Genomic DNA, 11,130 nt, shown 5'->3' with positions numbered 1-11,130 from the left:
GACTATGATTTACTGTATAGAGCTGTTCATTCACGGAATCCATCGCGGTTAAACTTTCAACAATACCGCCACTCAGATGACGCGTTTTTCGGACGACACTGCTGCGGACATTCAGCAGCTGTGGAATTGTCATTGGCTGGCAAATCGCCCACCATTCCAACGAAACCGCCACCTATTCTGAGTGTCGGAAATGGCCGGGCAGGAGGAAAGTATTGACAGCAGTAACTATCGTGAGCCACCTGATTGAACATTCCGTAATTAAAGTTATCTTTAATGGGTTGTTGTTTTTACAAACGTCATTACCACATTAGTTCTGGCTATAGGCCAAATGTGTCTTGAGAGCAAAGTCTGGTCGTAATCGTAGGTGTGCAAATGATTCTTCTTCAACATTCTCTTTGCCGCATTGGTGATTTTGAAACGTTCGTGATCAAGTTTGACTCCCCACAAACCTCCTAGCATTGAAACGCAGTGCTTGGGGTGATCTCTCATAACGTGAAAGATTCTATCGCCAGACAACCACTCACGAACGGCATCTTCCTCCCGGGGTATTATCGGACTGTCGGCATCTCTCGACATGAACGTGTCCACCAAGTCATCCAGCAAAGGCAACTGCATTAAAAATTTTGAATTTATTATACATTTTAATTATAGAAATTTGAAATAAAAGTCAATGGATTTTATTACCCAGCGCCATGTCATGGAGAATATTTTCCCCAGTTTGTGATCCTGGATAATGTGCGTCGCATTGCACAAATCGATGTGGCTTCCGGCTTCCTGAAAAGTTTTTCGAAAAAGTCGCCAGGATTCATCGTGACTCGTTAAATTGTGATAGATCCTTATATTCCATCCTCAATAGAATCAATAGAAATTATTTTAAAAAATAAGTTTTCCACGTAATAAATTTTGAAAATGTTGGAAAATACCTGGGTAAACGCGGAGGATCGTTTTGGCTGTTTCCACCAGAGGTTTCAAGTACCTCCGATTTACATTCGGCTGAGTCAAATTGCCGTAAACGGAATAAGCAATCACTTTTTGATGGGGGCCTCTCAAATCCGCGCCTTCATTACAAGTCGAATTGATGTGTCTAGAATGATTAGCAATCAGTGTCTTTTTAATTAATAGCATTCGGCGATCGACATAGATTGCCTTTTTAAATTCGTCAATCACTGGAAAATAAATTAATACGAGAACAATTAGAATAACAAAATACAAAACTAAGCTGAAGCGGTATGCACGGATCGAACTCATCGGCAGACACCCCATTTCTACCGCCAACAGACGCACTGCATATTCAAACCAGATTGCAATAAGTGTAATTAGTCATACCTGTATGTTGATTCAGCAGGTACGCTTATTGTCACCCTATTTTAGATCGGATAGTTACAGACAACTATTTCACACTTGAATCAACAAAAGGTTCCCACTGTAAATAAATACAATCGACAACGGCAATAGGACGATATAACATACTAATGTGAAATGTTAATTTAGATTATATTTCCGCTTGGAGCATTTCTACCTGTTGTGAAATTCTTTCTCGCATCGTGTTAACGAGTCTGTGATAAAAATGCCGGGAGAGATTGAGAATAAACTAACTCATAGAAGTAAATTCTGCCCACAATACTATGTCCACTGTGCCCTCTCTTTGTTTATAAGGTGCTTTAGGTACGGAGCGAGTGTAACGGAACACGACAAAAGTTCTAAAGAAGATGGCTTAATGGGCGAAACATCCCCACTGCACCTATTTAGTTTCAATCGATTGCGTTACGCCAAGTTGTATCAAGTGTGAAAACGGGATAGCGGAAAAAAAGTTGCAATGGGGACCACTATTAGAACTAACCCTGAGACTAATATTATTGAAATTTTCGTGAGAGCTTGTGCCTGCTGCGTTGGCTCATTTCCTAGCAACAAGTTAAGCGGCTCGGTTGTTTCGTCGAGACTGCTCAGGATGCTGTGCGGAAAACAAGCCACGAGATTGTGTTTAGGACTAATTAGCGTAGTTATAGTGTGTAAAATTTGCTCAATTTACTACACTAACTCCCTGTTGCGAATCGTCGAAGGTGAAAGTAATTCTTCGTCACCCACAGCTAATCGAATTGAAAGACGCTTTGCAGTTTTTGGCTGTTCCACTCCGGAACAGGACTCTCACAGGGGATTCGATTACGTGTTTTACCTTCCATTAACTGTTCTGGCGTGGCAAAGGATCGGTTTCGAAAGCATCGTCTTGATTATCGGCGAGAAAAGTGAGTGGCGGGTCCACCCAATTCTGTCCTACGTCCTCGATCACCTGGAAAGACAACCGGATGCTACAGTGATCTTCATCTCGGCCAAAGTGGAAAATCGAATGATGCTCAGCCAGACGGCCAGGATCTTTGTGGCCAATATGAAGGAATTTCCTGGCATAGCAAACGATCACATCATTACAACCGATTCAGATTTGTGGCCGTTAAGGAAAGAACATTATTATTTACCTCCTGGGATCGATCGGCCGTTGATTCTCGTGCACAGCCAATGTTGCGAGCCCTTCACTTTCAATGGAAAATCCTACCCAATGCTGCCAATGAGTCATATAAGAGCTAGCGCAGCCACCTGGAAAGAAATCGTCAATATCAACTCGTCTTTTGCAAATGACTCGGCAAGTATTCTGAATTATTTCCAGCAGTTCTTTGGTGAACGAGTCCACAATCGCGTGATATTCGCCTCGGAGGATTGGTACCTGGATCAGAAATTGGTGAGCATCCGCGTAGCTCAGTGGATCATCCAAAATTCACAGGATTACGTGTACAAGGTGTCGGACGAAGGATTCAAGCGAATCGATCGTATCAATTGGAATGCGGACAAAATTCAGCCATCTTCGTTCGGCAATTATTTCGACACGCATTTACTCGTTGATGGCTTCATGCCAGATAAGTGGGAATCAATCAAACCTCTTCTTAATCTCATGTACAACAAAAGTCCATTCAGAAGCGAGTGGTGCAACCGCTATGCATCAAGATTTTACAAGTTATTTATCAAATGGAAATCCAATTCAAATTCATCATAAGAGTAATGGTGATGACACGAGGCATGTTATCCCTTCGTCTTTTCCAAAAAATTTCGCAAAAAGCTTTAATGTAAAATTACGAAAAGCTTAAGATAAAAAATACACCTTTGTTTTCAAGAGAAAAAAATGACTAAAATAGTTACGCTTAATATCAAATGCTGTAAACTGAGCTTAACTTTAAGTTGACAAAAACACAATATCTTTACTTACAATAAAACATACTACCTACATATAGAGAAATTGAGAGAACTCGGTATTGCCCCAAATTATCCAAATAGTCCATCCATCAACACAGACATGGAGAAAAAAAGCGCGAAAATGAACAACCAGCAACTCACAACCTACTCTATCGACGAATAATACTGACAATGAGGGTCCTCGATTCAACCAGAGCTGTGTTGCCAATTTCAACAATGATCAAACAATTTTTTATTTCTAAGATGAATGCACCACAAATATTTCTTAAATAATTTTCCTTCATTTACTGACAATCATTTCAGAAAAATAAATCCAATTAGAAATGTTTTTTTTTTAATTCAATGCGTCATCAACGCAGCTCCTCATTGTCAAATTTTCAGAAACCTTTTTTACGACTACTACTTATAATTTCAGTTTTGAATTGTTTTACATTAATTAATATAATTTAGTTTAAAAAAAAAGGAAATAACTAACTGAAATTTTACTTAGGTTTATCAAGCGGTATTATTAAAGAACAAGTGCAAAGTGTACAATCATGGATCTCGTGAAAGCAGATAAATAAATGGAACAATAAAAAGCATTGGTTATTAGTCTAGTTGCAAGTGAGTGTTAGCCACTGGTTACGGAGACGGTGCTTGAACAAGCTTGTTGGGTATAACTCAAGCAGAATCCGAAACTCTCTGTAGATGCTGATATTAAAGTTGCTGATGCCAAGCCAAACTCACTGCCGTCAGTATGGAAGTAAATATTAAATGGCTTCGTGTAACCTTGAAATAAAAAAACGTCGTTAGTACAAAAATGTCTATTGCACATCAACAGTTTAGGTGATACTTACTGTAAACTGGGGCACTGGCGGTGGCTGCGGTAACAGCGCTGAAAAAGACTCCGCATAGTTTGTTCACGCAGCCCAGTGTTGGTCCCGTAGGAGAAGCCACGCTTGCCTTCGTGTAAACGCTGTTCATCTGGTCAGTTGCGCAAGGGATCTGCAGCCAATCGTTTCCACAATCCACGTCCACTAGAGAAGTTGTGGCTGCAGCAAAAGCTGCCGCAGCGACATTTGTGTCTACTCCGGATATGGCGAATGCCGGTTCGGCATTCGTCACTGCCGTCGTGCAGGCAACGTAACAAATGCCACAGAATCCCTTCGGGAGAGTAATTTATTAATTTCCTCAACTTAAATTTAGATTTAAGACCGTAAAGTCAATACCTGGTTCGTTCGAATACATATGTTGTAATCTTGATACGCCAAGTGTTGTACTAGTGGTGTAGTAGCGGACTGATAGTTAAATGACGTTATCTTTCCAGTCGGTTCGGTAAAATATTGCAAACAATTTTCAGGAGCTAGCACGTAGAATTAATTATGAAAAAAAGAACATTTTTGCGTCAGATAATTTCTTTAGATTTAAAAATTCATCTATGAAGAAACTAGCGCCGATTATATTTACCAGTGTACGACGTTCCACAAGGTATCTGAAACATTAAAAATTTTATTCATTTTGTACTTTGGATTATAACGAAATTTTTTATTACCTGGCTGATTCGAATGTTCCACAAACGGGAAGTTGTCGTTCCAGTAAGAATCATGTTGAGGCTAAATGTTTGCGTTCCCGGAGTCATGTCCATGTAAACTTCACAACAAAAAAACGATTACGTAATTGTGGTTACGTGATGGTTAACTAATTGACTTACTGTGCTGATTGGCGTTGCTTCCGCATATGGCGGGAACTGCATTTGATTGGCCAGTCACTGTGAACACGTCAACCAAGCACTGGCCAGCAGTTAACTTTGCAGTGGCATCTGGATTGGCCAAGGTAAATCCAATGAAATCCAATCTGTCAAAGTACAAACGTAGGTAAGTTAATTAGAAACTTTCTTTTCTTTGTGCTCTTGATTTTACCTCAATTGGCAGATGTCAGAAGACGATTTGGTGACGTAGAGTGAACATTGTCCAGCGGTAGTGTACGTATTAGTATAGCCGGGATTTTGCCAGTAGGTGGAATTCAATGAAGTTGTTTGTCCGCAAGTTTGAATCGTAACTACAGAATTAATTGAAAGAATAATTTACGTAAGTTCGCTGTAAAATGAGGGTAACTATTAAAACAATTTAATTATTATTTACCCACACAACAAACTCCGAATCCTGATGCGCAGCTTCCGGTAGCAGTACCGCCATTTTTGGAGCACTCGGAGGAAGTGAAACACGTTCCGTTGAGGCCGGTCGATGTGGTGCACGGAGTGTTCGAGAATCGCACGATCGAGAAAAGAGATATGACTAAAAAATTCAATCATAAATCATTTATAATGAAAATAAATTTAAAAAAATTCTGCTTACATTTGGAAGATCTATCTCCGTCCGCTTGGCTGTTGTTGCCTAATCCGCCGCTTCCAGTAGACAGATATGCCGTTGTATCGTCTCTGTTTTGTCCGAACGCTAATTGAAAGCATCCGAATACCACCAAGAACAAAATGACCATTACGGAACGATCTTTGGACATTTTCCTGACAACAGTTGAAATAATCTGTAAGGCTTATTAAAAAAAAAAAATAATTATACAATATTTATGCTTTCTTTCTTTTAGATTAAATTCACCTTTGTATTGAAGCAATGTAGACGTTGATAGAGGATGGCTGGTGGCGAACAAGTGAACTTGGCACCGGGAAGTTCATTTCCGTCTTATAGACTCGTTCTTTTTTCCGGGGTACAAATTAATCTCGGTGTCCAAGGATGATGCACTGCTAAAGTAATTATCAAAATGAATTACAGGAATAATCATAACTACGGAAAAAACAAAAAAGTCACAAACAAGAACATCGCAGCTGATCAATGACATCCGCTGGTTGTCATTCCCGTTGCTACACCAGGAAAGAATTGAGTGACGCCATAAGAATTTGTCTCACGGAAATAAGGCAATGAGAAGGAATCATTCTTCATTACAACTCAAACTCAAGAACCCCCGAAACTTCCTTGTGAAAAGTTCATGAACAACAACTCTTGTATGAAGTACTATACGGACGTTGATTTGATCAATTGTCATTTGAATTAATTTTCAGGTGGTATTTGAGTCTCATAGCAACACACAAATCGTTTGAAAAATGTTTACCTTCTCTCCGATAAGGGCCTGAAATGAAGATAAGGCTATCGCAAGGGACCAATTGACCCTCTTAGCCCAACGTGTTTCAACAACGCATTGTCAGCGTCATTCGGCATCTTCATATCCAGTAAAGAGCCCGTGTATTTCGTATGAGAGTGCATTCTGTTGGATATTACAAACTGAGTAGTATATACACCAATGTGACAGCGTTGTTCTCCTCCCCTCCTTTCCTAGCTCCTAACATAAAGGACTCTTTCTCTCTCTGTTTGCGACTATTGTGGGTGGATATCCTGTGTGAAGTTGTCGGTGAAGTTGTCGGTGAAGTTGTCGGTGAAGTTGTCGCCTTGTCGGTGAAGCTGTTTGAATACGCCTACCGTTAAGTACAATCTTTATCTAGTATACCATAGACAGGTTTTCACAACTTCCAACACATTCGACTTCCACTCGCTCCTAGTGACATTATGCCGATAATCGACAACGAACTGGTTGGCGAGGGCGTCATTGACAACGAAGGGCAGTTTCATCCATCCCGCTACGTTCCTTCAATAACCGGCGAAAACATTGTCCAGAAAATTCAAGAAAATGTAGCCCTTCACGGCAACCTCACTTGGATGGCAAGTTTGTATTAAATTATGTTTAAAAAAGAAAAAAGAACTTTCTACGGAACGCTGTAATGTTATCGTAATTTATCAGACGGATTTAAGCACGGGGAAATCGATGACTTACTCTCAACTAGCGGTTGCAATTGACCGATTGCACATCTCGCTTCGGCGAAGAGGATTGCGACCTAGGGACACCGTAGGGCTTGTCGGATCCAATCACATCGAAATACCGATTGTTTTCTTTGCCGTGTGGAAAGCGTGCGGAAGTTGTTCCGGATTGGACATTGGTTTATTTCCTGGTACATTAATGCATCTGCAAAATTTAATTGTTTTTACTGAATCGTGCTTCATTCGGATATTTCTGTTCAGAGCAAATTCGAAATCGGCTGATTGAAACAAAGTGTAGGTTCATCATGACCGATGAACCGAGGGCCGAAAAGGTTTTGCAAGCCGTCCAGGGCTTGGATATTCAGGTGTTTGTCTTTGGCCAGGCGGAAGGTTGCATCCCGATCGCGCAACTATTCGAACCCCAAGAAAAATTTGAACACGGTTTGATAAATAATTACTTCCATTAAAAACAAAAAAGAATTCGTTTGTCATTTGTTTTTGGATAAAAATTGTAGATGAATTCGAGTTCGACGTGCTTGCTCCGGCATGGTTCACTTATTCCAGCGGTACCACCGGCATCCCCAAAGGCATCGTGCACACGCACTACTCGCTGAGCCCCTATTTGCGACCGCCCGATGACAGGTGAGTCGTAAACTATTTCATAAAACTGCCTTTTTAAAACAAGCCCATTTAAGAGAATTTATTTGGCTGTGGAGAACAGGAATGAGCAGTCGGAATTGGTGGGGCAAAAGTTGATGTTCACCGGTTCAATGGTTCACGGTTCGGGTTTGTTTAATTTCACGAGGGGTACGGTTGAACATAAAGTCATTTTCACCTTCTCCGATCCGAAATTGGAAGCAATTCTTCACGGGATTAATTTGATTAAGGTAGTAAGAATATTAATTGAAGAGGTCAGTCAACTAGCTAATAAATAATTGCTTTCTACATATCATTTCGCCATTAGCCTACTGTAATTAGTATTTTCCCATATGAACTGGCTGGGATGTGTATCCACCCTGAACTTGAAAAATACGACCTCAGCAGCGTTGAAACCCTTATTTACTGCGGCTGCTCAATCTTGTCAACCTTTGAACGTCGCATTTTTGAAATTATGTCAAATCTCCACAATCTTATCAGCGTAACTACTTTTTTCGCTATTCTTTTCAGAAAAGTCTGAACTCTTGATCATGTCCTTTTCTTATTTTTTCCCCCCAGATGTATGGCATGTCAGAAACTATGTTACTTACTCTGGATAAGCCAAAACCCAAACCAGCTATCAAGATGGACAGAGAAGAGATCATTAAAAGTAGACTACCGTCCTGTGACCTCTTAGTTTAAATCTGATTGAAATATGTTTGATTTTGCAGATCACAAAATCGGTTCCTCTGGTCAGGTTTTACCGTTCGCCAAACTGAAGGTACTATTAAATAAGAACTGAATACATATTTTTCTAACAGTGAAATCGATATGAAATCAAACAGATTATTGATTCAAACACCGGTGAAAAACTGGGACCAGGCGGAGTCGGCGAAGTAGTTGCCAATACGCCGTTCCTCATGAGAGGATATCTTAATCAACCGACGGTAAGAAGTTAAGAACAATTCTACAATGCTGAATAATAGCAATCAAAAAATTATTCTGAAATTTAGGAAGTAACTGATGGGTGGTTCAGCACCGGAGATCAAGGCTATTACGACGCTGACGGCGACCTCTTCGTTATCGGACGCTACAAGGAAATGATCAAATACAAAGCGAAAAAGGTCAGTCTCGCGTCTTCTAATAAAATCACTTCAAGTGCAAGCAGCAATATAACCTGGCTGGAAAAATAAAATCTGCAGGTGGCTCCGAGCAAGATTGAAACACAAATGATGACTCATCCAGCCGTGAAAGATGTGGCCGTGATCGGATTGCCTCACGACATCGACGGGGAACATCCGCTGGCTTATGTAGTCATCAAAACTAACCAAGAGGGTCGACCGCTTGCCAACCCTCAGGAATTAATCGACTTTACAAACGGTCTGAGAATGGAATCATTTTTATACGACTAAGCTTTAAACATGTTTATAATGGCAATTTCAGAAAGAGTTGCCGATAAAGAAAAATTGAGGGGAGGTGTCCGCTTCATCGAGAGCATTCCGCGCAACAAGTTGGGCAAAATCCTGAGACACCACCTCGTCGCAAAGCTGCAAAGTGAATTGAACGGCGCGATTTAAATTTCCCTAGAAGAAAATGGATACCATAAATAAAACTGTTCACAGTCAGCCATTAAAGTATTAAACAGTATTCCCTGATTTGCAAATGCCGTGGTAACATTTTATTATAGCAATCAGGAAGATGTTGGAAAGAAAAGAAAAAACCCCGAAATTGTGGTAGTAGCCAAAATGTCGACCGTGCACCAGCAACATTTCTATCTTCTTCAACTAAATGGAACTTTTGTATGAACAGCCATCCCAACAGTCGAGAAGTTTAGAAAACCATAAATAAATAATAAGTATTTAAAAAAGCGAGTCCAGCACATAATAGTAAAATTTTATGTGATATAGCGCATAAAAAAGCTTGGCCTTGATAAATCATGATAAATATCAGAGCTATATAGTAGTGTTGTTCCGTTGTGCTTTTTTGGATTCGTTATCGTTATCGTTAATCGTTATTTTTTCAATTTTTCATTCGTTTCGTTCTTCGTTTCGTTAATTTAAACGTGTCGCATTTTTCTTTTTTTGCGACCGTTTTCGTTTACCTTAAAATTTTTTTTTCTAATGAAGTAATGAGTAGGCATGTTAGGCCAAATGATGTATCGAAAATAATGACCTAATTCCTCGCTAGGGGATCGCTAAGTCGCTAGTAGGTGGTCATTTCAAAATTGAAAATTCCAAATTTTGAGGGAAAAAAAGTTCCCCCTGATGGTCAAAAAATTTGAAATCTCTACGGTTTTGATACGAAAAATTTAGCAAGAAATGAACGAAAAAAACAGCCATTTCGTTATCGTTAACGAAAAAAACGAGCATTTTTCAAAAAAGTCGACAACGAGGCTCGTTAATACGTTATTTTCGTTGTCGTTATTTAAACGAGAACATCACTACTATATAGTACCCTATTGATGGTCCTATATCTCTGATAAACACGAAAAAGTTGGATTGTTTTTTAACCCCACCGTGATGGGGAACGGGAACCCTATAAATTTCATGTAGCCAATCTAGACGGAAGATAACAGCGGCGGTGGTTATTAATTATTGTTGGCCCTCAATCAATTATGAAACACTTAAAACGTAAAGTGTAAAGTCAGAACTAAAATAAAAGGCACTTGGCTAATAAGTGAATAACAAAAATAAAATATACGATGTAATATACATGTATAAAGTACAAAAGTATATCATTCCGATGTGTCCTGCTAAAGTAATTATCCAAATTAACTGCACGAACAATCACAACCACGGAAAACAAAAAAGTCACAAATAGGAACGGCGTAGCCGATCAACGACATGCGCTTTTTGTCACCCCCGTTGCTACACCACACCAGGAACAAATTGAGTGAAACCCATCATAGAGATTGTCTCACGGAAATAAAACAACGAATCATTCTTCATTAAAACCAAATCACGCACAACTTCTTTAACAAAAATCGGTAAAGAACAATGCATTGGCGCTTGAATTCATACCCACGTATCGAGTCTCATGCCAACATTCGACCGTTTGTGAGCATTGTTGACCTTTCAACAGATAAGTCAGAAATGAAAACATTCAGAATTGCAGATAAGAAAACCGCAATGGACCAACTGGCCCACATCCCAGCATCTTCTCATTTTCAAAACGAATAGCCATCGTCATTCGGTGATTTATCTACACACACATAAAAGAGCCCGCGCATTTAGACCGAGAGCGTATTCGACTTCTCACCCCGAGAGACCTCATCATGCCGATAATCGACAACGAACTAGTTGGTGAAGGCGTCGTTAACACCGACGGACTATTCCATCCGGCCCGTTACGTTCCTGCCGTAACCGGCGAGAACATTGTGCAGAAAATTCGAGAGAATGTAACTCTTCACGGCGACATCACTTGGATGGTAAGTTTAAGTTTAAAAAAATAT

The 11,130-nt window shown here is 39.9% G+C and overlaps 4 protein-coding genes across 17 annotated transcripts in view; 2 read left to right on the top strand and 2 right to left on the bottom strand.

Moving 5' to 3' along the window:
- Positions 1 to 13: 13 nt before the first annotated feature.
- LOC124315464 lies at positions 14 to 3,430 on the bottom strand. 10 transcript variants are annotated; one of them, XM_046781156.1, is made up of 7 exons: positions 3,294 to 3,428; positions 2,472 to 2,982; positions 2,174 to 2,396; positions 924 to 1,084; positions 685 to 848; positions 304 to 609; positions 14 to 239 (listed from the first exon to the last, which is right to left on the bottom strand). In XM_046781156.1, the coding sequence occupies exons 3-7, from the start codon at positions 2,218 to 2,220 to the stop codon at positions 57 to 59; spliced, it is 861 nt and encodes a 286-aa protein (XP_046637112.1). In that variant the 5' UTR covers positions 2,221 to 2,396; positions 2,472 to 2,982; positions 3,294 to 3,428; the 3' UTR covers positions 14 to 56. The 10 variants fall into 10 exon arrangements, with proteins under 10 accessions (XP_046637112.1, XP_046637113.1, XP_046637115.1 ...); XM_046781157.1 differs by having other exon boundaries at positions 2,472 to 2,895; XM_046781159.1 differs by having other exon boundaries at positions 2,472 to 2,589.
- A 232-nt stretch (positions 3,431 to 3,662) lies between these two features.
- LOC124315317 overlaps positions 3,663 to 11,130 on the bottom strand; it is an 11,543-nt gene continuing 4,075 nt past the window's right edge. The window contains exons 1-11 of one of the 5 annotated variants that reach the window (XM_046780915.1): positions 7,060 to 7,183; positions 5,832 to 5,974; positions 5,574 to 5,740; positions 5,361 to 5,513; positions 5,139 to 5,277; positions 4,931 to 5,073; positions 4,772 to 4,869; positions 4,687 to 4,711; positions 4,449 to 4,582; positions 4,077 to 4,383; positions 3,663 to 4,008 (exon numbers count right to left, since the gene is read on the bottom strand). In XM_046780915.1, coding sequence (XP_046636871.1) covers positions 3,851 to 4,008; positions 4,077 to 4,383; positions 4,449 to 4,582; positions 4,687 to 4,711; positions 4,772 to 4,869; positions 4,931 to 5,073; positions 5,139 to 5,277; positions 5,361 to 5,513; positions 5,574 to 5,740; positions 5,832 to 5,908 — 1,401 coding nt within the window. In that variant the 5' untranslated portion in view covers positions 5,909 to 5,974; positions 7,060 to 7,183 and the 3' untranslated portion in view covers positions 3,663 to 3,850. Of the gene's footprint in view, positions 4,009 to 4,076; positions 4,384 to 4,448; positions 4,583 to 4,686; positions 4,712 to 4,771; positions 4,870 to 4,930; positions 5,074 to 5,138; positions 5,278 to 5,360; positions 5,514 to 5,573; positions 5,769 to 5,831; positions 5,978 to 7,059; positions 7,184 to 11,130 lie in introns of those variants that run through there. The other 4 variants (XM_046780914.1, XM_046780913.1, XM_046780916.1 and 1 more) reach the window with 4 other exon arrangements.
- On the top strand, positions 6,508 to 9,304 carry LOC124315241 (4-coumarate--CoA ligase-like 7). Its single transcript, XM_046780775.1, has 12 exons — positions 6,508 to 6,947; positions 7,027 to 7,234; positions 7,305 to 7,484; positions 7,559 to 7,685; positions 7,765 to 7,930; positions 8,008 to 8,181; positions 8,259 to 8,349; positions 8,411 to 8,460; positions 8,525 to 8,626; positions 8,693 to 8,803; positions 8,882 to 9,059; positions 9,123 to 9,304. The coding sequence occupies exons 1-12, from the start codon at positions 6,795 to 6,797 to the stop codon at positions 9,254 to 9,256; spliced, it is 1,674 nt and encodes a 557-aa protein (XP_046636731.1). The 5' UTR covers positions 6,508 to 6,794; the 3' UTR covers positions 9,257 to 9,304.
- LOC124315240 (4-coumarate--CoA ligase-like 7) overlaps positions 10,780 to 11,130 on the top strand; it is a 3,184-nt gene continuing 2,833 nt past the window's right edge. Inside the window, exon 1 of the mRNA XM_046780774.1 lies at positions 10,780 to 11,106. Within this exon, the coding sequence (XP_046636730.1) occupies positions 10,954 to 11,106 (153 nt within the window). The 5' untranslated portion in view covers positions 10,780 to 10,953. The remainder of the gene's footprint in view (positions 11,107 to 11,130) is intronic.

This window comes from Daphnia pulicaria, chromosome 11 (assembly GCF_021234035.1).
Source record: "Daphnia pulicaria isolate SC F1-1A chromosome 11, SC_F0-13Bv2, whole genome shotgun sequence".
NCBI classification, from domain to species: Eukaryota; Metazoa; Arthropoda; class Branchiopoda; order Diplostraca; family Daphniidae; genus Daphnia; species Daphnia pulicaria.
The sequence above is the reverse complement of the archived record's forward strand: the minus strand, read 5'-3'. Positions and strand labels throughout refer to the sequence as shown.

Coding starts and splice junctions, on each gene's coding strand:
- LOC124315464 (XM_046781151.1), bottom strand. CDS start 1,263: ATGGGGTGTCTGCCGATGAGTTCGATCCGTGCATACCGCTTCAGCTTA. Junction 610..684: donor TCTCCATGACATGGCGCTGG/GTAATAAAATCC, acceptor TTTTTAATGCAG/TTGCCTTTGCTGGATGACTT. Junction 240..303: donor CTATAGCCAGAACTAATGTG/GTAATGACGTTT, acceptor ATGTTCAATCAG/GTGGCTCACGATAGTTACTG.
- LOC124315241 (XM_046780775.1), top strand. CDS start 6,795: ATGCCGATAATCGACAACGAACTGGTTGGCGAGGGCGTCATTGACAAC. Junction 8,350..8,410: donor CAGAGAAGAGATCATTAAAA/GTAGACTACCGT, acceptor TTGATTTTGCAG/ATCACAAAATCGGTTCCTCT. Junction 9,060..9,122: donor ATTAATCGACTTTACAAACG/GTCTGAGAATGG, acceptor TGGCAATTTCAG/AAAGAGTTGCCGATAAAGAA.